At 50.6% G+C, this 24813-nt stretch overlaps 1 protein-coding gene across 3 annotated transcripts in view; it reads left to right on the top strand.

Annotated features, from left to right (window-relative positions):
* LOC139533610 (CCR4-NOT transcription complex subunit 2-like) overlaps nucleotides 1–24813 on the top strand; it is a 91292-nt gene that overhangs the window by 49744 nt on the left and 16735 nt on the right. For all 3 annotated transcript variants that reach the window (XR_011666826.1, XM_071331765.1, XM_071331764.1), the window contains 5 exons: nucleotides 8098–8177; nucleotides 11481–11603; nucleotides 12589–12713; nucleotides 16041–16161; nucleotides 18714–18870. Coding sequence is in view for 2 of the 3 variants with exons in the window: in XM_071331765.1 (XP_071187866.1) it covers nucleotides 8098–8177; nucleotides 11481–11603; nucleotides 12589–12713; nucleotides 16041–16161; nucleotides 18714–18870 (606 nt within the window). In the remaining variant the exon portion in view is untranslated. The remainder of the gene's footprint in view (nucleotides 1–8097; nucleotides 8178–11480; nucleotides 11604–12588; nucleotides 12714–16040; nucleotides 16162–18713; nucleotides 18871–24813) is intronic.

The raw sequence follows: 24813 nt of genomic DNA, 5'->3' as shown, positions 1-24813 counted from the left end.
AACATTTTACCTCCCTACTACAGTATAAAGACATGGAATAGAAGACAGTCAAACATTTTACCTCCCTACTACAGTATAAAGACATGGAATAGAAGCCGGTCAAACATTTTACCTCCCTACTACAGTATAAAGACATGGAATAGAAGACAGTCAAACCTTTTACCTCCCTGCTACAGTATAAAGACATGGAATAGAAGACAGTCAAACATTTTACCTCCCTACTACAGTATAAAGACATGGAATAGAAGACAGTCAAACCTTTTACCTCCCTACTACAGTATAAAGACATGGAATAGAAGACAGTCAAACCTTTTACCTCCCTACTACAGTATAAAGACATGGAATAGAAGACAGTCAAACCTTTTACCTCCCTACTACAGTATAAAGACATGGAATAGGAGAGAGTCAAACATTTGACCTCCCTACTACAGTATAAAGACATGGAATAGGTGCCGGTCAAACATTTGACCTCCCTACTACAGTATAAAGACATGGAATAGAAGACAGTCAAACATTTGACCTCCCTACTACAGTATAAAGACATGGAATAGGAGACAGTCAAACATTTTACCTCCCTACTACAGTATAAAGACATGGAATAGAAGACAGTCAAACATTTTACCTCCCTACTACAGTATAAAGACATGGAATAGGAGCCAGTCAAACATTTTACCTCCCTACTACAGTATAAAGACATGGAATAGGAGCCAGTCAAACATTTTACCTCCCTACTACAGTATAAAGACATGGGTTAGGAGCCAGTCAAACATTTTACCTCCCTACTACAGTATAAAGACATGGAATAGAAGCCGGTCAAAAATTTTACCTCCCTACTACATTATAAAGACATGGAATAGAAGCCAGTCAAGTGTTTTTCTTCCATGGAATAAAGACAAACATTATCACTGGGTTAGCCACAACAACTGACAAGTGTCTTCACGGACATTTTCAACTTCTCCCTGACTGAGTCTGTAATACCTACAAGTTTCAAGCAGACTACCGTAGTCTCTCTGCCCAAGAAAGCGAAGGTAACCTGCCTAAATGACTACCGCCCCATAGCCATGAAATGCTTTGAAAGGCTGGTCATGGCTCACATCAACACCATCATCCCGGAAACCCCTAGACCCACTCCACACTGCCCTTTCCCACCTGGACAAAAGGAACACCTATGTAAGAATGCTGTTTATTGACTACAGCTCAGCGTTCAACACCATAGTGCCCTCAAAGCTCATCACTAAGGACCCTGGGACCAAACACCTGCCTCTGCAACTGGATCCTGGACTTCCTGATGGGCCGCCCCCAGGTGATAAGGCTAGGTAAAAACACATCTGCCACGCTGATCCTCAACACGGGGCCCCTCAGAGGAGCGTGCGCAGTCCCCTCCTGTACTCCCTGTTCACCCACGTGGCCATGCACGACTCCAACACCGTTACGTTTGCTGACGACACAGCGGTGGTAGGCCAGATCGCCCAGCGGTGGTAGGCCAGATCGCCCAGCGGTGGTAGGCCAGATCGCCCAGCGGTGGTAGGCCAGATCGCCCAGCGGTGGTAGGCCAGATCGCCCAGCGGTGGTAGGCCAGATCGCCCAGCGGTGGTAGGCCAGATCGCCCAGCGGTGGTAGTCCAGATCGCCCAGCGGTGGTAGGCCAGTTCGCCCAGCGGTGGTAGGCCAGATCACCCAAGTCATAGACTGTTCTCTCAGCTACCACACGGAAAGCGGTACCGGAGCACCAAGTCTAGAACCAAAAGGCTCCTTAACAGCTTCTACCCCCCAAGCCATAAGACTGCTGAACAATTAATCAAATGGCCACCTGGACTATTTACATTGACACCACATTGTTTAATACACTGCTGTTACTCGCTGTTTATTATCTATGCATTGTCACTTCACCCTTACCTACATATACAAATTACCTCGACTAACCTGTAACGCCGCACATTGACTCAGTACCCCCTGTATATAGCCTCCACATTGACTCAGTACCGGTACCCCCTGTATATAGCCTCCACATTGACTCAGTACCGGTACCCCCTGTATATAGCCTCCACATTGACTCAGTACCGGTACCCCCTGTATATAGCCTCCACATTGACTCAGTACCGGTACCCCCTGTATATAGCCTCCACATTGACTCAGTACCGGTACCCCCTGTATATAGCCTCCACATTGACTCGGTACCGGTACCCCCTGTATATAGCCTCCACATTGACTCGGTACCGGTACCCCCTGTATATAGCCTCCACATTGACTCGGTACCGGTACCCCCTGTATATAGCCTCCACATTGACTCGGTACCGGTACCACCTGTATATAGCCTCCACATTGACTCAGTACCGGTACCCCCTGTATATAGCCTCCACATTGACTCGGTACCGGTACCCCCTGTATATAGCTTCCACATTGACTCGGTACCGGTACCACCTGTATATAGCCTCCACATTGACTCAGTACCGGTACCCCCTGTATATAGCCTCCACATTGACTCGGTACCGGTACCCCCTGTATATAGCTTCCACATTGACTCGGTACCGGTACCCCCTGTATATAGCCACCACATTGACTCTGTACCGGTACCCCCTGTATATAGCCTCCACATTGACTCAGTACCGGTACCCCCTGTATATAGCCTCCACATTGACTCGGTACCGGTACCACCTGTATATAGCCTCCACATTGACTCTGTACCGGTACCCTCTGTATATAGCCACCACATTGACTCTGTACCGGTACCCCCTGTATATAGCCTCCACATTGACTCTGTACCGGTACCCCCTGTATATAGCCTCCACATTGACTCTGTACTGGTACCCCCTGTATATAGCCTCCACATTGACTCGGTACCGGTACCCCCTGTATATAGCCTCCACATTGACTCGGTACCGGTACCCCCTGTATATAGCCTCCACATTGACTCGGTACTGGTACCCCCTGTATATAGCCTCCACATTGACTCGGTACCAGTACCCACTGTATATAGCCTCCACATTGACTCTGTACTGGTACCACCTGTATATAGCCTCCACATTGACTCGGTACCGGTACCCCCTGTATATAGCCTCCACATTGACTCGGTACTGGTACCCCCTGTATATAGCCTCCACATTGACTCGGTACCAGTACCCCCTGTATATAGCATTGTTATTTTATTGTTACTCTTTAGTACATTTTTTACTTTAGTTTATTTAGTAAATATTTTCTTAACTCTATTTCTTGAACTGCATTGTTAGTTAATGGCTTGTCAGGAAGCATTTCACGGTAAGGTCTACTACACCTGTTGTATTCGGCGAATGTGACAAATATAATTTGATTTGACTTTAACAGCACAAGAGCCCAGCACCTCTTCCCCCAAGTGTGCACTTGTACACCCACCAAGTGTGCACTTGTACACCCCCTGTCAAGTATATAAAAGGATAGATACTTTATTGTTCTCATAGTTGCTAGTCTAGTGTATCAAGTAGTGTTGAGTCTCAATCAAAATGGTTGTTGGACTTATTCTCTTGTCCTATGAAGTGATTGATGCACTCTGTGGCTGAAAGGAGACTGTTGTACTATAAGGACATTAACAGAGTCAGTCTGTCAGGAGCTGTTTACTGCCTTGGGAAAACACAAGCTGTGATTGAGAACTCTGCACAGAGAGAAGTGAGGGAGGGAGGGAGGGAGGGTGAGGGAAGAAGGGAGGGAGGGAGGGAGGGAGGGAAGAGGGAGGGTGGGAAGGGAAGAAGGGAGGGAAGAGGTATGAGTAAGGTCAGTTTAAATGCGTAACATGCACTGCCTCATTCACTCGCTCTTTTTCTCTCTCCCTTTCTCTGTCCCTCTCCCTCTCTCCCTCCCTCCCTCTCTCTGTCCCTGTCTCTCCCTGTCTCTCCCTCTGTCCCTCTCTCTCCCTCTCTCCCTGAGAGATGGTAACATTATCTTCCTAACCATGGTAACATTATCTTCCTAGCCATGGTAACATTATCTTCCTAGCCATGGTAACATTATCTTCCTAACCATGGTAACATTATCTTCCTAGCCATGGTAACATTATCTTCCTAGCCATGGTAACATTATCTTCCTAGCCATGGTAACATTATCTTCCTAGCCATGGTAACATTATCTTCCTAGCCATGGTAACATTATCTTCCTAGCCATGGTAACATTATCTTCCTAGCCATGGTAACATTGTCTTCCTAGCCATGGTAACATTGTCTTCCTAGCCATGGTAACATTGTCTTCCTAGCCATGGTAACATTGTCTTCCTAGCCATGGTAACATTGTCTTCCTAGCCATGGTAACATTGTCTTCCTAGCCATGGTAACATTGTCTTCCTAGCCATGGTAACATTATCTTCCCAGCCATGGTAACATTATCTTCCTAGCCATGGTAACATTATCTTCCTAGCCATGGTAACATTATCTTCCTAGCCATGGTAACATTGTCTTCCTAGCCATGGTAACATTGTCTTCCTAGCCATGGTAACATTGTCTTCCTAGCCATGGTAACATTATCTTCCTAGCCATGGTAACATTATCTTCCTAGCCATGGTAACATTATCTTCCTAGCCATGGTAACATTATCTTCCTAGCCATGGTAACATTATCTTCCTAGCCATGGTAACATTGTCTTCCTAGCCATGGTAACATTGTCTTCCTAGCCATGGTAACATTGTCTTCCTAGCCATGGTAACATTGTCTTCCTAGCCATGGTAACATTGTCTTCCTAGCCATGGTAACATTGTCTTCCTAGCCATGGTAACATTGTCTTCCTAGCCATGGTAACATTGTCTTCCTAGCCATGGTAACATTGTCTTCCTAGCCATGGTAACATTGTCTTCCTAGCCATGGTAACATTGTCTTCCTAGCCATGGTAACATTGTCTTCCTAGCCATGGTAACATTGTCTTCCTAGCCATGGTAACATTGTCTTCCTAGCCATGGTAACATTGTCTTCCTAGCCATGGTAACATTGTCTTCCTAGCCATGGTAACATTGTCTTCCTAGCCATGGTAACATTGTCTTCCTAGCCATGGTAACATTGTCTTCCTAGCCATGGTAACATTGTCTTCCTAGCCATGGTAACATTGTCTTCCTAGCCATGGTAACATTGTCTTCCTAGCCATGGTAACATTGTCTTCCTAGCCATGGTAACATTGTCTTCCTAGCCATGGTAACATTGTCTTCCTAGCCATGGTAACATTGTCTTCCTAGCCATGGTAACATTGTCTTCCTAGCCATGGTAACATTATCTTCCTAGCCATGGTAACATTATCTTCCTAGCCATGGTAACATTATCTTCCTAGCCATGGTAACATTATCTTCCTAGCCATGGTAACATTATCTTCCTAACCATGGTAACATTATCTTCCTAGCCATGGTAACATTATCTTCCTAGCCATGGTAACATTATCTTGTTTAGGAGCTCCTATCCTCTTCCTCTCCTCTTCCACATACTGATTCTAGACTGTAGTGTGTGGACTGGACTGGACTGTAGTGTGTGTGTGGACTGGACTGTAGTGTGTGTGTGGACTGGACTGTAGTGTGTGTGTGGACTGGACTGTAGTGTGTGTGTGGTGGACTAGACTGTAGTGTGTGTGTGTGTGGACTAGACTGTAGTGTGTGTGTGTGTGTGGACTAGACTAGTGTGTGTGTGTGGACTAGACTGTAGTGTGTGTGTGTGGACTAGACTGTAGTGTGTGTGTGTGTGGACTAGACTGTTGTGTGTGTGTGTGTGGACTAGACTGTAGTGTGTGTGTGTGGACTAGACTGTAGTGTGTGTGTGTGTGGACTAGACTGTAGTGTGTGTGTGTGTGGACTAGACTGTAGTGTGTGTGTGTGTGGACTAGACTGTAGTGTGTGTGTGTGTGGACTAGACTGTAGTGTGTGTGTGTGGACTAGACTGTAGTGTGTGTGTGTGGACTAGACTGTAGTGTGTGTGTGTGCACTAGACTGTCGACTGTGTGGGTGTGTGTGTGCACTAGACTGTCGTGGGTGTGTGTGTGCACTAGACTGTCGTGGGTGTGTGTGTGGACTAGACTGTCGTGGGTGTGGACTAGACTGTCGTGTGTGTGGACTAGACTGTCGTGTGTGTGGACTAGACTGTCGTGTGTGTGGACTAGACTGTCGTGTGTGTGTGTGTGTGTGTGTGGACTAGACTGTCGTGTGTGTGTGTGTGTGTGTGTGTGTGTGTGTGTGTGTGTGGACTAGACTGTCGTGTGGGGGTAGCCTGGACTAGACTGTCGTGGGGGGGGTAGCCTGGACTAGACTGTCGTGTGGGGGTAGCCTGGACTAGACTGTCGTGGGGGGGTAGCCTGGACTAGACTGTCGTGGGGGGGTAGCCTGGACTAGACTGTCGTGTGGGGGTAGCCTGGACTAGACTGTCGTGTGGGGGTAGCCTGGACTAGACTGTCGTGTGGGGGTAGCCTGGACTAGACTGTCGTGTGGGGGTAGCCTGGACTAGACTGTCGTGTGGGGGTAGCCTGGACTAGACTGTCGTGTGGGGGTAGCCTGGACTAGACTGTCGTGTGGGGGTAGCCTGGACTAGACTGTGTTGTTCACCATTTCTTCTCTTTGTCTCTTAATGATGTGGAGAATGATGAATGTGAAGACACATCTACTACGTTATCCTGAAGGTGTTTTAGTGGTCTGAGAATAGGAGTCAACTAAGCAGTTTCAATCATCTCTCCTCTTCCTCCTCTTCCTCTCCTCCTCTCCTCATCTCTCTCCTCTTCCCCTCTTCTTCCTCCTCCTCTGCACTTCCTCTCCTTTTCTACTCTGTCATCACTTAGATTCTTCCCTAGTGTAGCTAATTAGTCCTCACAGTACAGAGGAAGTAGTCCACATCTGTTCTGTCTCCATGGAGACGGTGTGTAGATCTGTTATATATGACAACAATAGATAAGTGTATGTGGTAGTTGTATATCTAGCTAACCTATTAGGATCTCTCCAGTGCATTAAATATGGGTTTCTATCAAGCACAAGGTTGAATGTTTTCATTGGATGAAGGGGCTGTTTTTGAAGAACCTGATTGGCCTACAGATTCCCATTTGGCATGGGGGGGGGGGGGATGTTTTGAAAAGCACTCCTCACAGCTGATCAAACACCTTGTACCTGTTAGAAAACAGTGCAGTTTGTAATGCATCGCTCCCTCCTGATGGAACACGCTGGTCATTTAGCCAGAGGAGACTTCCCTCCGTTGTTTTCCCCAGTCTCTATTGTAGGACTACAGCAACCTGATCTGGGATCAGTTTAGCCTTTTCTATCATCATTATATAGCCATGGGGAACCTGATTCTAGATCAGCACCTTGAGCCTGAGAATACAGTCCTTTACAGGTCTTCACTGTGGCACATCTGCATTCAAAGGCAACAGTGGAAGCCTACTATCCTTAGTAGTTTCTCTGTCAAGAGCTCTACCAGACACGGTGCTGTTTCTCTGTCCAGCTCTACCAGACACGGTGCTGTTTCTCTGTCCAGCTCTACCAGACACGGTGCTGTTTCTCTGTCCAGCTCTACCAGACACGGTGCTGTTTCTCTGTCCAGCTCTACCAGACACGGTGCTGTTTCTCTGTCCAGCTCTACCAGACACGGTGCTGTTTCTCTGTCCGGCTCTACCAGACACGGTGCTGTTTCTCTGTCCGGCTCTACCAGACACGGTGCTGTTTCTCTGTCCGGCTCTACCAGACACGGTGCTGTTTCTCTGTCCAGCTCTACCAGACACGGTGCTGTTTCTCTGTCCAGCTCTAGTCTCATCAATGACATGAAATTAGCTTTGAAACAGGGAGAAATTACCTTTAGCTTGGTACAGAGTCAGATCATGTGACTGGTGCTCAGTAATGACTGTGGTGCTCAGTAATGACTGTGGTGCTCTGTAGTGACCCATTATTACAAGGCTACAGTATGTCATATCAGCCTGTATCTATGACTTAGGGTGTTATGGGGGGTTTGGACTATATTACGTGGTTTAAGACTTAACAAATTGAAACAGGAATTAAAGAGATGGTGTGTGTTTCTCTCTCCATGTTTCAGTATGTCCATGTTTGTCATTCACCCTTTAGGATAACGGCTTCTGCTGAATGAGTCAAATGTGAAATTGAAATCCGACTGAAATTGTGTCTCTGTTTCAGTATGTCGGGGTTTGGAATGAACCGGAATCCATCGTTTGGGATGAACAACTCGTTATCCAGCAACATCTTCAACGGAACAGGTGAGGGTCAAGACATTGATTGGCTGTCTGACTGATACCCTTCTTCATTGATGACAGAAAGTCATCAATGAATTGTAGTAATTTGATCATTTTATGCGTTTTGTTTCTGTAACTGACTGACTAGATGGAGGTTTGGTTCTGTAACCGACTGACTAGATGGAGGTTTGGTTCTGTAGCCGACTGACTAGATGGAGGTTTGTTTCTGTAGCCGACTGACTAGATGGAGGTTTGTTTCTGTAACTGACTGACTAGATGGAGGTTTGGTTCTGTAACTGACTGACTAGATGGAGGTTTGGTTCTGTAACCGACTGACTAGATGGAGGTTTGGTTCTGTAACCGACTGACTAGATGGAGGTTTGGTTCTGTAACCGACTGACTAGATGGAGGTTTGGTTCTGTAACCGACTGACTAGATGGAGGTTTGGTTCTGTAGCTGACTGACTAGATGGAGGTTTGGTTCTGTAGCTGACTGACTAGATGGAGGTTTGGTTCTGTAGCTGACTGACTAGATGGAGGTTTGGTTCTGTAGCTGACTGACTAGATGGAGGTTTGGTTCTGTAACTGACTGACTAGATGGAGGTTTGTTTCTGTAACTGACTGACTAGATGGAGGTTTGTTTCTGTAACCGACTGACTAGATGGAGGTTTGTTTCTGTAACCGACTGACTAGATGGAGGTTTGGTTCTGTAACTGACTGACTAGATGGAGGTTTGGTTCTGTAACTGACTGACTAGATGGAGGTTTGGTTCTGTAACTGACTGACTAGATGGAGGTTTGGTTCTGTAACTGACTGACTAGATGGAGGTTTGGTTCTGTAACCGACTGACTAGATGGAGGTTTGGTTCTGTAGCCGACTGACTAGATGGAGGTTTGGTTCTGTAACCGACTGACCTAGATGGAGGTTTGGTTCTGTAGCCGACTGACTAGATGGAGGTTTGGTTCTGTAACCGACTGACTAGATGGAGGTTTGGTTCTGTAACCGACTGACTAGATGGAGGTTTGGTTCTGTAACTGACTGACTAGATGGAGGTTTGTGTCTGTAACTGACTGACTAGATGGAGGTTTGTGTCTGTAACTGACTGACTAGATGGAGGTTTGGTTCTGTAACTGACTGACTAGATGGAGGTTTGGTTCTGTAGCCGACTGACTAGATGGAGGTTTGTTTCTGTAACCGACTGACTAGATGGAGGTTTGGTTCTGTAACCGACTGACTAGATGGAGGTTTGGTTCTGTAACCGACTGACTAGATGGAGGTTTGTTTCTGTAACCGACTGACTAGATGGAGGTTTGGTTCTGTAACTGACTGACTAGATGGAGGTTTGGTTCTGTAACTGACTGACTAGATGGAGGTTTGGTTCTGTAACTGACTGACTAGATGGAGGTTTGGTTCTGTAACCGACTGACTAGATGGAGGTTTGGTTCTGTAACTGACTGACTAGATGGAGGTTTGTTTCTGTAGCCGACTGACTAGATGGAGGTTTGTTTCTGTAGCCGACTGACTAGATGGAGGTTTGGTTCTGTAACCGACTGACCTAGATGGAGGTTTGGTTCTGTAGCCGACTGACTAGATGGAGGTTTGGTTCTGTAACCGACTGACTAGATGGAGGTTTGGTTCTGTAACCGACTGACTAGATGGAGGTTTGGTTCTGTAACCGACTGACTAGATGGAGGTTTGGTTCTGTAACCGACTGACTAGATGGAGGTTTGTGTCTGTAACTGACTGACTAGATGGAGGTTTGTGTCTGTAACTGACTGACTAGATGGAGGTTTGGTTCTGTAACTGACTGACTAGATGGAGGTTTGGTTCTGTAACCGACTGACTAGATGGAGGTTTGGTTCTGTAACCGACTGACTAGATGGAGGTTTGGTTCTGTAACCGACTGACTAGATGGAGGTTTGGTTCTGTAACCGACTGACTAGATGGAGGTTTGGTTCTGTAACCGACTGACTAGATGGAGGTTTGGTTCTGTAACCGACTGACTAGATGGAGGTTTGGTTCTGTAGCCGACTGACTAGATGGAGGTTTGGTTCTGTAGCCGACTGACTAGATGGAGGTTTGGTTCTGTAGCCGACTGACTAGATGGAGGTTTGTTTCTGTAACCGACTGACTAGATGGAGGTTTGTTTCTGTAACCGACTGACTAGATGGAGGTTTGGTTCTGTAACCGACTGACTAGATGGAGGTTTGGTTCTGTAGCCGACTGACTAGATGGAGGTTTGGTTCTGTAGCCGACTGACTAGATGGAGGTTTGGTTCTGTAACCGACTGACTAGATGGAGGTTTGGTTCTGTAGCCGACTGACTAGATGGAGGTTTGTTTCTGTAACCGACTGACTAGATGGAGGTTTGGTTCTGTAACCGACTGACTAGATGGAGGTTTGGTTCTGTAGCTGACTGACTAGATGGAGGTTTGGTTCTGTAACTGACTGACTAGATGGAGGTTTGGTTCTGTAGCTGACTGACTAGATGGAGGTTTGTTTTTGTAACTGACTGACTAGATGGAGGTTTGGTTCTGTAACTGACTGACTAGATGGAGGTTTGGTTCTGTAACTGACTGACTAGATGGAGGTTTGGTTCTGTAACTGACTGACTAGATGGAGGTTTGGTTCTGTAGCCGACTGACTAGATGGAGGTTTGGTTCTGTAACCGACTGACTAGATGGAGGTTTGGTTCTGTAACCGACTGACTAGATGGAGGTTTGGTTCTGTAGCCGACTGACTAGATGGAGGTTTGGTTCTGTAGCCGACTGACTAGATGGAGGTTTGTTTCTGTAACCGACTGACTAGATGGAGGTTTGTTTCTGTAACCGACTGACTAGATGGAGGTTTGGTTCTGTAACCGACTGACTAGATGGAGGTTTGGTTCTGTAGCCGACTGACTAGATGGAGGTTTGGTTCTGTAGCCGACTGACTAGATGGAGGTTTGGTTCTGTAGCCGACTGACTAGATGGAGGTTTGGTTCTGTAACCGACTGACTAGATGGAGGTTTGGTTCTGTAGCCGACTGACTAGATGGAGGTTTGTTTCTGTAACCGACTGACTAGATGGAGGTTTGGTTCTGTAACCGACTGACTAGATGGAGGTTTGGTTCTGTAGCTGACTTACTAGATGGAGGTTTGGTTCTGTAACTGACTGATGGAGGTTTGGTTCTAGATGGAGGTTTGGTTCTGTAACTGACTAGGGGTTTGCTATGAGACAATGGATTAGCTTGTTTTATCTGTAAAGTGTGAGACGCTGAAATGCTTTTTAAATACATCGGGAGGTGACTTGACTAACTGTTCTTTTGTCCTGTCTCTCTCCCTGCTGTAGACGGGAGTGAAAACGTGACAGGTCTGGACTTGTCAGACTTCCCAGCGTTAGCAGACCGGAGTCGGAGGGAAGGAGCGAACCCAACTCCTCTCCTCAACCCACTGGCTGGGAGGGCTCCTTATGGTGAGACCCCTTAACTCCTCTCCTCAACCCACTGGCTGGGAGGGCTCCTTATGGTGAGACCCCTTAACTCCTCTCCTCAACCCACTGGCTGGGAGGGCTCCTTATGGTGAGACCCCTTAACTCCTCTCCTCAACCCACTGGTTCTCTATGGTGAGACCCCCTAACTCCTCTCCTCAACCCACTGGCTGGGAGGGCTCCTTATGGTGAGACCCCTTAACTCCTCTCCTCAACCCACTGGCTGGGAGGGCTCCTTATGGTGAGACCCCTTAACTCCTCTCCTCAACCCACTGGCTGGGAGGGCTCCTTATGGTGAGACCCCTAACTCCTCTCCTCAACCCACTGGTTCTCTATGGTGAGACCCCCCAACTCCTCTCCTCAACCCACTGGCTGGGAGGGCTCCTTATGGTGAGACCCCTTAACTCCTCTCCTCAACCCACTGGCTGGGAGGGCTCCTTATGGTGAGACCCCTTAACTCCTCTCCTCAACCCACTGGCTGGGAGGGCTCCTTATGGTGAGACCCCTTAACTCCTCTCCTCAACCCACTGGCTGGGAGGGCTCCTTATGGTGAGACCCCTTAACTCCTCTCCTCAACCCACTGGCTGGGAGGGCTCCTTATGGTGAGACACCTTAACTCCTCTCCTCAACCCACTGGTTCTCTATGGTGAGACCCCCTAACTCCTCTCCTCAACCCACTGGCTGGGAGGGCTCCTTATGGTGAGACCCCTTAACTCCTCTCCTCAACCCACTGGCTGGGAGGGCTCCTTATGGTGAGACCCCTTAACTCCTCTCCTCAACCCACTGGCTGGGAGGGCTCCTTATGGTGAGAGTGTGTGTGTCCCAGTCTGTGAGAAAATAAAACATGTTTACCTTTGCTTCTGTGTTGCTGGGATGCGGTGATATTGATGTCTCCCAGAGCGATAAGATCGTCTCTGTCCCTGTATTTACCTGAGCTACAGCCTGTCCATCCTGTCCTCCTGTACTGCAGTTGGAATGGTCATCAAACCCTCGAACGAACAGTCTCAGGACTTCTCCATCCACAACGAGGACTTCCCTGCACTGCCTGGTCCCAACTACAAGGACCCCACGTCGAACACCGACGACAGCAAAACGGTGAGTCGTTCATCGCCAGGGGGAACTTACTCCCTAGACAGTTGATGTGAGGTCCGTTTGGTGTTATTCCTGCTGAGTGGAGTTGATCAGAGTCTGTGGGACTAATGTTGCTCAGTTCTCAGGCTTCGTCAGTGGGTAGAGAGACCTGGAACTAAACTAGGACACACTAACTTATTATTGATTCATGTTGCAGGGAAATGTGTTCTAGTAGCAGGGGGTATGAGAGCTGCTGGGGAAATCAACACGGTCACTGTCTGAAACAGCACCTCTAATGGATTGACAGGGAGAAGGATGAGGGGGTTCTCAACTGCTGTTTACTATGGATGTGGCTTCTAAAATCTGTTATAAGAGGGCTGTTTAATGAAGCCAGTGTTAGTTTCCCTGTTTCTTTTTCTCTTCTGAAGTGTAGTTCTATTTATCCCACAGGAAGCAATTCAGTTTAGTCCCTCTCTCCAGAATCTACTCTTCTCTTCCTGTCCCTCTCTCCAGAATCTACTCTTCTCTTCCTGTCCCTCTCTCCAGAATCTACTCTTCTCTTCCTGTCCCTCTCTCCAGAATCTACTCTTCTCTTCCTGTCCCTCGCTCCAGCATCTACTCTTCTCTTCCTGTCCCTCGCTCCAGCATCTAAACTCTTCTTCTCTTCCTGTCCCTCGCTCCAGAATCTAAACCCTTCTTCTCTTCCTGTCCCTCTCTCGCTCCAGAATCTAAACTCTTCTTCTCTTCCTGTCCCTCTCTCCAGAATCTAAACTCTTCTTCTCTTCCTGTCCCTCTCTCCAGAATCTAAACCCTTCTTCTCTTCCTGTCCCTCTCTCGCTCCAGAATCTAAACCCTTCTTCTCTTCCTGTCCCTCTCTCTCCAGAATCTAAACTCTTCTTCTCTTCCTGTCCCTCTCTCTCCAGAATCTAAACCCTTCTTCTCTTCCTGTCCCTCTCTCTCCAGAATCTAAACCCTTCTTCTCTTCCTGTCCCCCTCTCCAGAATCTAAACCCTTCTTCTCTTCCTGTCCCTCTCTCCAGAATCTAAACCCTTCTTCTCTTCCTGTCCCTCCATCCAGAATCTAAAACCTTCTTCTCTTCCTGTCCCCCTCTCTCCAGAATCTAAACCCTTCTTCTCTTCCTGTCCCTCTCTCTCCAGAATCTAAACCCTTCTTCTCTTCCTGTCCCCCTCTCTCCAGAATCTAAACCCTTCTTCTCTTCCTGTCCCCCTCTCTCCAGAATCTAAACCCTTCTTCTCTTCCTGTCCCCCTCTCTCCAGAATCTAAACCCTTCTTCTCTTCCTGTCCCCCTCTCTCCAGAATCTAAACCCTTCTCTCTCCTGTCCCCCTCTCTCCAGAATCTAAACCCTTCTTCTCTTCCTGTCCCCCTCTCTCCAGAATCTAAACCCTTCTTCTCTTCCTGTCCCCCTCTCTCCAGAATCTAAACCCTTCTTCTCTTCCTGTCCCCCTCTCTCCAGAATCTAAACCCTTCTTCTCTTCCTGTCCCCCTCTCTCCAGAATCTAAACCCTTCTTCTCTTCCTGTCCCCCCCTCTCTCCAGAATCTAAACCCTTCTTCTCTTCCTGTCCCCCCCTCTCTCCAGAATCTAAACCCTTCTTCTCTTCCTGTCCCTCTCTCTCCAGAATCTAAACCCTTCTTCTCTTCCTGTCCCTCTCTCTCCAGAATCTAAACCCTTCTTCTCTTCCTGTCCCTCTCTCTCCAGAATCTAAACCCTTCTTCTCTTCCTGTCCCCCTCTCTCTCCAGAATCTAAACTCTTCTTCTCTTCCTGTCCCCCTCTCTCTCCAGAATCTAAACTCTTCTTCTCTTCCTGTCCCCCTCTCTCTCCAGAATCTAAACTCTTCTTCTCTTCCTGTCCCTCTCTCGCTCCAGAATCTAAACCCTTCTTCTCTTCCTGTCCCTCTCTCTCCAGAATCTAAACCCTTCTTCTCTTCCTGTCCCCCTCTCCAGAATCTAAACCCTTCTTCTCTTCCTGTCCCTCCATCCAGAATCTAAAACCTTCTTCTCTTCCTGTCCCCCTCTCTCCAGAATCTAAACCCTTCTTCTCTTCCTGTCCCTCTCTCTCCAGAATCTAAACCCTTCTTCTCTTCCTGTCCCCCTCTCTCCAGAATCTAAACCCTTCTTCTCTTCCTGTCCCCCTCTCTCCAGAATCTAAACCCTTCTTCTCTTCCTGTCCCCCTCTCTCCAGAATCTAAACCCTTCTTCTCTTCCTGTCCCCCTCTCTCCAGAATCTAAACCCTTCTTCTCTTCCTGTCCCCCTCTCTCCAGAATCTAAACCCTTCTTCTCTTCCTGTCCCCCTCTCTCCAGAATCTAAACCCTTCTTCTCTTCCTGTCCCCCTCTCTCCAGAATCTAAACCCTTCTTCTCTTCCTGTCTCTCTCTCCCAGAATCTAAACCCTTCTTCTCTTCCTGTCCCTCTCTCTCCAGAATCTAAACCCTTCTTCTCTTCCTGTCCCTCTCTCTCCAGAATCTAAACCCTTCTTCTCTTCCTGTCCCCTCTCTCTCCAGAATCTAAACCCTTCTTCTCTTCCTGTCCCTCTCTCTCCAGAATCTAAACTCTTCTTCTCTTCCTGTCCCCCTCTCTCTCCAGAATCTAAACTCTTCTTCTCTTCCTGGCCCCCTCTCTCTCCAGAATCTAAACCCTTCTTCTCTTCCTGTCCCCCTCTCTCTCCAGAATCTAAACCCTTCTTCTCTTCCTGTCCCCCTCTCTCTCCAGAATCTAAACTCTTCTTCTCTTCCTGTCCCCCTCTCTCTCCAGAATCTAAACTCTTCTTCTCTTCCTGTCCCCCTCTCTCTCCAGAATCTAAACCCTTCTTCTCTTCCTGTCCCCCTCTCTCTCCAGAATCTAAACCCTTCTTCTCTTCCTGTCCCCCTCTCTCTCCAGAATCTAAACCCTTCTTCTCTTCCTGTCCCTCTCTCTCCAGAATCTAAACTCTTCTTCTCTTCCTGTCCCCCTCTCTCTCCAGAATCTAAACTCTTCTTCTCTTCCTGTCCCCCTCTCTCTCCAGAATCTAAACTCTTCTTCTCTTCCTGTCCCCCTCTCTCTCCAGAATCTAAACTCTTCTTCTCTTCCTGTCCCCCTCTCTCTCCAGAATCTAAACTCTTCTTCTCTTCCTGTCCCCCTCTCTCTCCAGAATCTAAACCCTTCTTCTCTTCCTGTCCCCCTCTCTCTCCAGAATCTAAACCCTTCTTCTCTTCCTGTCCCCCTCTCTCTCCAGAATCTAAACCCTTCTTCTCTTCCTGTCCCCCTCTCTCTCCAGAATCTAAACCCTTCTTCTCTTCCTGTCCCTCCATCCAGAATCTAAACTCTTCTTCTCTTCCTGTCCCTCCATCCAGAATCTAAACTCTTCAGGTAAGACTTCCAGCAGCACAGATGGGCCCAAGTTCCCCGGGGACAAGAGCTCAACAGCCCAGAACAACAACCAGTTGAAGAAAGGCATACAGGTGTTACCGGACGGTGAGGCTCCATTCCTCTCTCTCTCCTTCACTCTGTCCTTCACTCTGTCCTTCACTCCATCCAACCTTTCACCTGTCACAGGACCTCTAGGAAGACCTGTATAGTTGATGACTAGGACCTGACTAGGGAGGCCTCTAGTCGATAACTTCACTCTAAAATGCATCAGCGACATCGTCCCAGGGTGAGGGTTCGCTGCGTCTCCGATCAAAAGCCCTGGAGTAACAGAGGTTGTGGCTAAACTACAGAACAGGGCTACCCCACATAGAGGTATCGTAGACAACCCTGATGCTCCGGCTGAGGACAGGAACACGTACAAGAAGGCACACTACGACCTCCGCAGAGTCATCAAACCAGCAAAAGGACAATACAGGAAGAAGGTGGAGTCCTCCTACACACAGGCTCTGACGCCAGCCTCATGTGGCCGGGGCTACAGACCGTTACGGAGGAAGAACCAGCCGTGATCTGGCCGGGGCTACAGACCGTTACGGAGGAAGAACCAGCCGTGATCTGGCCGGGGTTACAGACCGTTACGGAGGGAGAACCAGCCGTGATCTGGCCGGGGCTACAGACCATTACGAATTACGGAGGACGAACCATCCTCATGTGGCCGGGGCTACAGACCGTTATGGAGGAAGAACCATCCTCATGTGGCCGGGGCTACAAACCGTTACGGAGGAAGAACCAGCCGTGATCTGGCCGGGGCTACAGACCATTACGAATTACGGAGGAAGAACCAGCCGTGATCTGGCCGGGGCTACAGACCGTTATGGAGGAAGAACCATCCTCATGTGGCCGGGGCTACAAACCGTTACGGAGGAAGAACCAGCCGTGATCTGGCCGGGGCTACAGACCGTTACGGAGGAAGAACCAGCCGTGATCTGGCCGGGGCTACAGACCGTTACGGAGGAAGAACCAGCCGTGATCTGGGCGGGGCTACAGACCGTTACGGAGGAAGAACCAGCCGTGAGCTGCCCAACGATGCCTCTATCAGACGGTCTCCGTGCATTTTATGTACGCTTTGACTACCACATGGAACCGGGTGTGAGGGCCGCCACTGACCCAGAGGGTTGGGTCATCTCACTCTCCCAGGCCGACGTGAGAAGGGTCTTTAATCAGGTCAAGGCCGCGGGCCCCGACGGTATTCCAGGGCGCATTCTCAGAGCAGAACCGCTGCCAGGCGTATTCACAGTAATGTTCAACCTCTCCTTGTCCCAGTCTGTTAATCCCCACATGTTTTCAGATAACCACCACCATTTCCTGTTAAGAACTCTTAAGGCTTCATGCCACAATGACTTCCGACCTGTAACAGTCACTTCTGTAGTCATGAAGCGCTTTGATAGGCTGGTTATGACACACATTATATCCTGCCCTCCTAGACCCACCCCCAATTTGCATACCGCCCCAACAGATCCATAGACGACCCAATCTCAGTTGCTCTCCTCACTGCCCTCACCCACCTAGATAAGAGGGATACCTATGTGGAAATACTGTTCATTGACTACAGCTCAGCGTTCAACACCATAGTCCCTTTCAAGCTCGTCACCAAGTTTAGGATTCTGGGTCTGAACCCCTCCCCCTGCAACTGAATGGACTTTCTGACGGGGCAACCCCAGGTGGGGAGGGTCGGCAGTGGCACCTCCGCCACGCTGACCCTTAACACAGGGGCCCCACAGGGGTGTGTGCTTAGTCCCCTCCTGTACTCCCTGTTATCCCACGACGTGACGGTGGTAGGCCTGATCACCGGCGACGATGAGTCAGCCGACAGGGAGGAGGTCAGTGACCTGACAGTGTGGTGCCGGGGGACAACCTCTCCCTCAACATCAACAAGACCTAGGAGCTGATCGTGAACTACGGGGGGGGGGGGCATACCCCTCCACATCGACGGGGCGCTAGTGGAGCGGGTAGACAGCTTCAAGTTCCACGGTGTCTAAATCACTAAAGACTTAAAATGGTCCAAACACTCACAATCGTTGAGAAGATGTGACAGTCCCCCCCGGAGGTTGTAGAAGTTTATCATGGGCCCTCCCATTGTCAAGAGGTTCTACAGCTGTACCATTGAGAGCCTATTGACTGGCTGCATCACTGCTTGGTATGGCGATAGCACCGCCCTGGATCACATGGCGCTGCAGAGGTTTGCACGGACAGCCCAGTACATCACTGGGGCCGAGCTACATGCCACTTTTTAAATATTTCATCTATATAGTACGCTTTCTTACTTTGTATTTCATTTTACTTTGTATTTCATTCGTTTTCTAGTAATGTCTTGATATTGATTATTATTATTGATTACTACGTTGTTGTGTTCAGAGCTGCAAGAAAGGCCTTTAACTGTAGTTGTTCAGGTGACATTAAAACGGTTTCACTAAGACTTTTCCATGGGCAGGTCATGTGGTCAGGAAGAATGTAACCTGGTCATTTTATCATCAGCCGGGCACGAAGGTCGACGTTCAACACTACTTCCTGTAGTTAATAGACAGGGGTCAAACACACACACACACACACCACACACACGAGGGTCCCATCCTCATTAGTCTCTTCTCCTCCTCCTCCAGGTCGCGTGACGAACATTCCCGGGGGCATGGTAACAGACCAGTTTGGGATGATTGGCTTGTTAACGTTCATCAGGGCAGCGGAGACGGACCCAGGCATGGTGCACCTAGCGCTGGGCAGTGACCTGACAACACTAGGACTCAACCTCAACTCACCAGAGTAAGTCTGGTCGTCTCTAGGACATTCAGAAACTACCCCAACAGCACCTGGGAATAACTGATCCAGGAGCAGTGAAGTCTGCAGCCGGAGTCTAACTTACGGAGTCAGACGGAGAGACGCTTCATTAACGAGCTGTAGATGCAGTATAATACGCTGTCTGATGTGCTGTGAGGAGTAGCTGCTGTCTGTCTGTCTGATGTGCTGTGAGGAGTAGCTGCTGTCTCTCTGTCTGATGTGCTGTGAGGAGTATCTGCTGTCTCTCTGTCTGATGTGCTGTGAGGGGTAGCTGCTGTCTGTCTGATGTGCTGTGAGGAGTAGCTGCTGTCTGTCTGTGCTGTGAGGAGTAGCTGCTGTCTGTCTGATGTGCTGTGATGAGTAGCTGCTGTCTGTCTGATGTGCTGTGAGGAGTAGCTGCTGTCTGTCTGATGTGCTGTGAGGAGTAGCTGCTGTCTGTCTGTCTGATGTGCTGTGAGGAGTAGCTGCTGTCTGTCTGTCTGATGTGCTGTGAGGAGTAGCTGCTGTCTCTGTCTGATGTGCTGTGAGGAGTAGCTGCTGTCTGATCTCTAGACCTCTACTATAACAGTCCTTCTGAAGATAATAGTGACAGTTTGGCTGATCTCTACTATAACAGTCTTTCTGAAGATAATAGAGTGATAGTTTGGCTGATCTCTAGACCTCTACTATAACAGTCCTTCTGAAGATAATAGAGTGACAGTTTGGCTGACCTCTACTATAACAGTCCTTCTGAAGATAATAGAGTGACAGTTTGGCTGATCTCTACTATAACCTTTTCTGAAGATAATAGAGTGACAGTTTGGCTGACCTCTACTATAACAGTCCTTCTGAAGATAATAGAGTGACAGTTTGGCTGACCTCTACTATAACAGTCCTTCTGAAGATAATAGAGTGACAGTTTGGCTGATCTCTACTATAACCTTTTCTGAAGATAATAGAGTGACAGTTTGGCTGATCTCTACTATAACCTTTTCTGAAGATAATAGAGTGACAGTTTGGCTGATCTCTACTATAACAGTCCTTCTGAAGATAAGTGACAGTTTGGCTGATTGAGTGTTCCAACTCAACACTCATTTGAGGGAGAGTCTCTCCCCCCAACCCAGACGGGTTATTACGGGAACGGGGGAGTAGAACGGGGGAGTAGAACGGGCTGTTACGGGGGAGTAGAACGGGGGAGTAGAACGGGGGAGTAGAACGGGCTGTTAGGGGGAGTAGAACGGGCTGTTAGGGGGGAGTAGAACGGGCTGTTAGGGGGGAGTAGAACGGGCTGTTAGGGGGAGTAGAACGGGCTGTTAGGGGGAGTAGAACGGGGGAGTAGAACGGGCTGTTAGGGGGAGTAGAACGGGCTGTTAGGGGGGAGTAGAACGGGCTGTTAGGGGGGAGTAGAACGGGCTGTTAGGGGGGAGTAGAACGGGCTGTTACGGGGGAGTAGAACGGGCTGTTAGGGGGAGTAGAACGGGCTGTTAGGGGGGAGTAGAACGGGCTGTTAGGGGGAGTAGAACGGGCTGTTAGGGGGAGTAGAACGGGCTGTTAGGGGGAGTAGAACGGGCTGTTAGGGGGAGTAGAACGGGCTGTTAGGGGGGAGTAGAACGGGCTGTTAGGGGGGAGTAGAACGGGCTGTTAGGGGGGAGTAGAACGGGCTGTTAGGGGGGAGTAGAACGGGCTGTTAGGGGGAGTAGAACGGGCTGTTAGGGGGAGTAGAACGGGGGAGTAGAACGGGCTGTTAGGGGGGAGTAGAACGGGCTGTTAGGGGGGAGTAGAACGGGCTGTTAGGGGGGAGTAGAACGGGCTGTTAGGGGGGAGTAGAACGGGCTGTTAGGGGGGAGTAGAACGGGCTGTTAGGGGGAGTAGAACGGGCTGTTAGGGGGAGTAGAACGGGCTGTTAGGGGGAGTAGAACGGGCTGTTAGGGGGAGTAGAACGGGCTGTTAGGGGGAGTAGAACGGGCTGTTAGGGGGAGTAGAACGGGCTGTTAGGGGGAGTAGAACGGGCTGTTAGGGGGAGTAGAACGGGCTGTTAGGGGGGAGTAGAACGGGCTGTTAGGGGGGAGTAGAACGGGCTGTTAGGGGGGAGTAGAACGGGCTGTTAGGGGGGAGTAGAACGGGCTGTTAGGGGGAGTAGAACGGGCTGTTAGGGGGAGTGACGGGGGAGTAGAACGGGCTGTTAGGGGGAGTAGAACGGGCTGTTAGGGGGAGTAGAACGGGGGAGTAGAACGGGCTGTTACGGGGGAGTAGAACGGGCTGTTACGGGGAGTAGAACGGGCTGTTAGGGGGAGTAGAACGGGCTGTTACGGGGGAGTAGAACGGGCTGTTACGGGGGAGTAGAACGGGCTGTTAGGGGGAGTAGAACGGGCTGTTACGGGGGAGTAGAACGGGCTGTTACGGGGGAGTAGAACGGGCTGTTACGGGGGAGTAGAACGGGCTGTTACGGGGGAGTAGAACGGCTGTAGGGGGAGTAGAACGGGCTGTTAGGGGGAGTAGAACGGGCTGTTACGGGGAGTAGAACGGGCTGTTACGGGGGAGTAGAACGGGCTGTTACGGGGGAGTAGAACGGGCTGTTACGGGGGAGTAGAACGGGCTGTTAGGGGGAGTAGAACGGGCTGTTAGGGGGAGTAGAACGGGCTGTTACGGGGGAGTAGAACGGGCTGTTACGGGGGAGTAGAACGGGCTGTTAGGGGGGAGTAGAACGGGCTGTTAGGGGGGAGTAGAACGGGCTGTTACGGGGGAGTAGAACGGGCTGTTACGGGGGAGTAGAACGGGCTGTTACGGGGGAGTAGAACGGGCTGTTAGGGGGAGTAGAACGGGCTGTTAGGGGGAGTAGAACGGGCTGTTACGGGGGGAGTAGAACGGGCTGTTACGGGGGAGTAGAACGGGCTGTTAGGGGGAGTAGAACGGGCTGTTAGGGGGAGTAGAACGGGCTGTTAGGGGGAGTAGAACGGGCTGTTAGGGGGAGTAGAACGGGGGGAGTAGAACGGGCTGTTAGGGGGAGTAGAACGGGCGGGGGAGTAGAACGGGCTGTTAGGGGGAGTAGAACGGGCGGGGAGTAGAACGGGCTGTTAAGGGGGAGTAGAACGGGCTGTTAGGGGGAGTAGAAGGGCGGGGGAGTAGAACGGGCTGTTAGGGGGAGTAGAATCGGGCTGTTAGGGGGAGTAGAACGGGCTGTTAGGGGGAGTAGAACGGGCTGTTACGGGGAGTAGAACGGGCTGTTAGGGGGAGTAGAACGGGCGGGGAGTAGAACGGGCTGTTACGGGGGAGTAGAACGGGCTGTTACGGGGGAGTAGAACGGGCTGTTAGGGGGGAGTAGAACGGGCTGTTAGGGGGAGTAGAACGGGCTGTTAGGGGGAGTAGAACGGGCTGTTAGGGGGAGTAGAACGGGCTGTTACGGGGGAGTAGAACGGGCTGTTAGGGGGGAGTAGAACGGGCTGTTAGGGGGGAGTAGAACGGGCTGTTAGGGGGAGTAGAACGGGCTGTTAGGGGGAGTAGAACGGGCTGTTATGGGGGAGTAGAACGGGCTGTTAGGGGGAGTAGAACGGGCTGTTAGGGGGAGTAGAACGGGCTGTTAGGGGGAGTAGAACGGGCTGTTAGGGGGAGTAGAACGGGCTGTTAGGGGGGAGTAGAACGGGCTGTTAGGGGAGAGTAGAACGGGCTGTTAGGGGGAGTAGAACGGGCTGTTAGGGGGAGTAGAACGGGCTGTTAGGGGGAGTAGAACGGGGGAGTAGAACGGGCTGTTAGGGAACGGGGGAGTAGAACGGGCTGTTAGGGGGGAGTAGAACGGGCTGTTAGGGGGAGTAGAACGGGCTGTTAGGGGGAGTAGAACGGGCTGTTAGGGGGGAGTAGAACGGGCTGTTAGGGGGAGTAGAACGGGCTGTTAGGGGGAGTAGAACGGGCTGTTAGGGGGAGTAGAACGGGCTGTTAGGGGGAGTAGAACGGGCTGTTAGGGGGAGTAGAACGGGCTGTTAGGGGGGAGTAGAACGGGCTGTTAGGGGGGAGTAGAACGGGCTGTTAGGGGGAGTAGAACGGGCTGTTAGGGGGAGTAGAACGGGCTGTTAGGGGGAGTAGAACGGGCTGTTAGGGGGAGTAGAACGGGCTGTTAGGGGGGAGTAGAACGGGCTGTTAGGGGGGAGTAGAACGGGCTGTTAGGGGGGAGTAGAACGGGCTGTTAGGGGGGAGTAGAACGGGCTGTTAGGGGGAGTAGAACGGGCTGTTAGGGGGAGTAGAACGGGGGAGTAGAACGGGCTGTTAGGGGGAGTAGAACGGGGGAGTAGAACGGGCTGTTAGGGGGAGTAGAACGGGGGAGTAGAACGGGCTGTTAGGGGGAGTAGAACGGGCTGTTACGGGGGAGTAGAACGGGCTGTTACGGGGGAGTAGAACGGGCTGTTACGGGGGAGTAGAACGGGCTGTTACGGGGGAGTAGAACGGGCTGTTACGGGGGAGTAGAACGGGCTGTTACGGGGGAGTAGAACGGGCTGTTACGGGGGAGTAGAACGGGCTGTTACGGGGGAGTAGAACGGGCTGTTACGGGGGAGTAGAACGGGCTGTTACGGGGGAGTAGAACGGGCTGTTACGGGGGAGTAGAACGGGCTGTTAGGGGGGAGTAGAACGGGCTGTTAGGGGGGAGTAGAACGGGCTGTTAGGGGGGAGTAGAACGGGCTGTTAGGGGGGAGTAGAACGGGCTGTTACGGGGGAGTAGAACGGGCTGTTACGGGGGAGTAGAACGGGCTGTTACGGGGGAGTAGAACGGGCTGTTAGGGGGAGTAGAACGGGCTGTTACGGGGGAGTAGAACGGGCTGTTACGGGGGAGTAGAACGGGCTGTTACGGGGGAGTAGAACGGGCTGTTACGGGGGAGTAGAACGGGCTGTTACGGGGGAGTAGAACGGGCTGTTACGGGGGAGTAGAACGGGCTGTTAGGGGGAGTAGAACGGGCTGTTAGGGGGAGTAGAACGGGCTGTTAGGGGGAGTAGAACGGGCTGTTAGGGGGAGCAGAACGGGCTGTTACGGGGAGTAGAACGGGCTGTTACGGGGAGTAGAACGGGCTGTTAGGGGGAGTAGAACGGGGGAGTAGAACGGGCTGTTAGGGGGAGTAGAACGGGCTGTTAGGGGGAGTAGAACGGGCTGTTAGGGGGAGTAGAACGGGGGAGTAGAACGGGGGAGTAGAACGGGGGAGTAGAACGGGGGAGTAGAACGGGGGAGTAGAACGGGGGAGTAGAACGGGGGAGTAGAACGGGCTGTTAGGGGGAGTAGAACGGGCTGTTAGGGGGAGTAGAACGGGCTGTTAGGGGGAGTAGAATGGGCTGTTAGGGGGAGTAGAACGGGCTGTTAGGGGGAGTAGAACGGGGGAGTAGAACGGGGGAGTAGAACGGGGGAGTAGAACGGGCTGTTACGGGGGAGTAGAACGGGCTGTTACGGGGGAGTAGAACGGGCTGTTACGGGGGAGTAGAACGGGCTGTTACGGGGGAGTAGAACGGGCTGTTACGGGGGAGTAGAACGGGCTGTTACGGGGGAGTAGAACGGGCTGTTACGGGGGAGTAGAACGGGCTGTTACGGGGGAGTAGAACGGGCTGTTACGGGGGAGTAGAACGGGGGAGTAGAACGGGCTGTTAGGGGGGAGTAGAACGGGGGGAGTAGAACGGGGGAGTAGAACGGGGGAGTAGAACGGGGGAGTAGAACGGGCTGTTACGGGGGAGTAGAACGGGCTGTTACGGGGGAGTAGAACGGGCTGTTACGGGGGAGTAGAACGGGCTGTTACGGGGGAGTAGAACGGGCTGTTACGGGGGAGTAGAACGGGCTGTTACGGGGGAGTAGAACGGGCTGTTACGGGGGAGTAGAACGGGCTGTTACGGGGGAGTAGAACGGGCTGTTACGGGGGAGTAGAACGGGCTGTTACGGGGGAGTAGAACGGGCTGTTACGGGGGAGTAGAACGGGCTGTTAG

Source organism: Salvelinus alpinus, chromosome 11, assembly GCF_045679555.1.
Source record: "Salvelinus alpinus chromosome 11, SLU_Salpinus.1, whole genome shotgun sequence".
Taxonomy (NCBI): Eukaryota; Metazoa; Chordata; class Actinopteri; order Salmoniformes; family Salmonidae; genus Salvelinus; species Salvelinus alpinus.
This window is presented reverse-complemented; position numbering and strand designations above follow the sequence as displayed.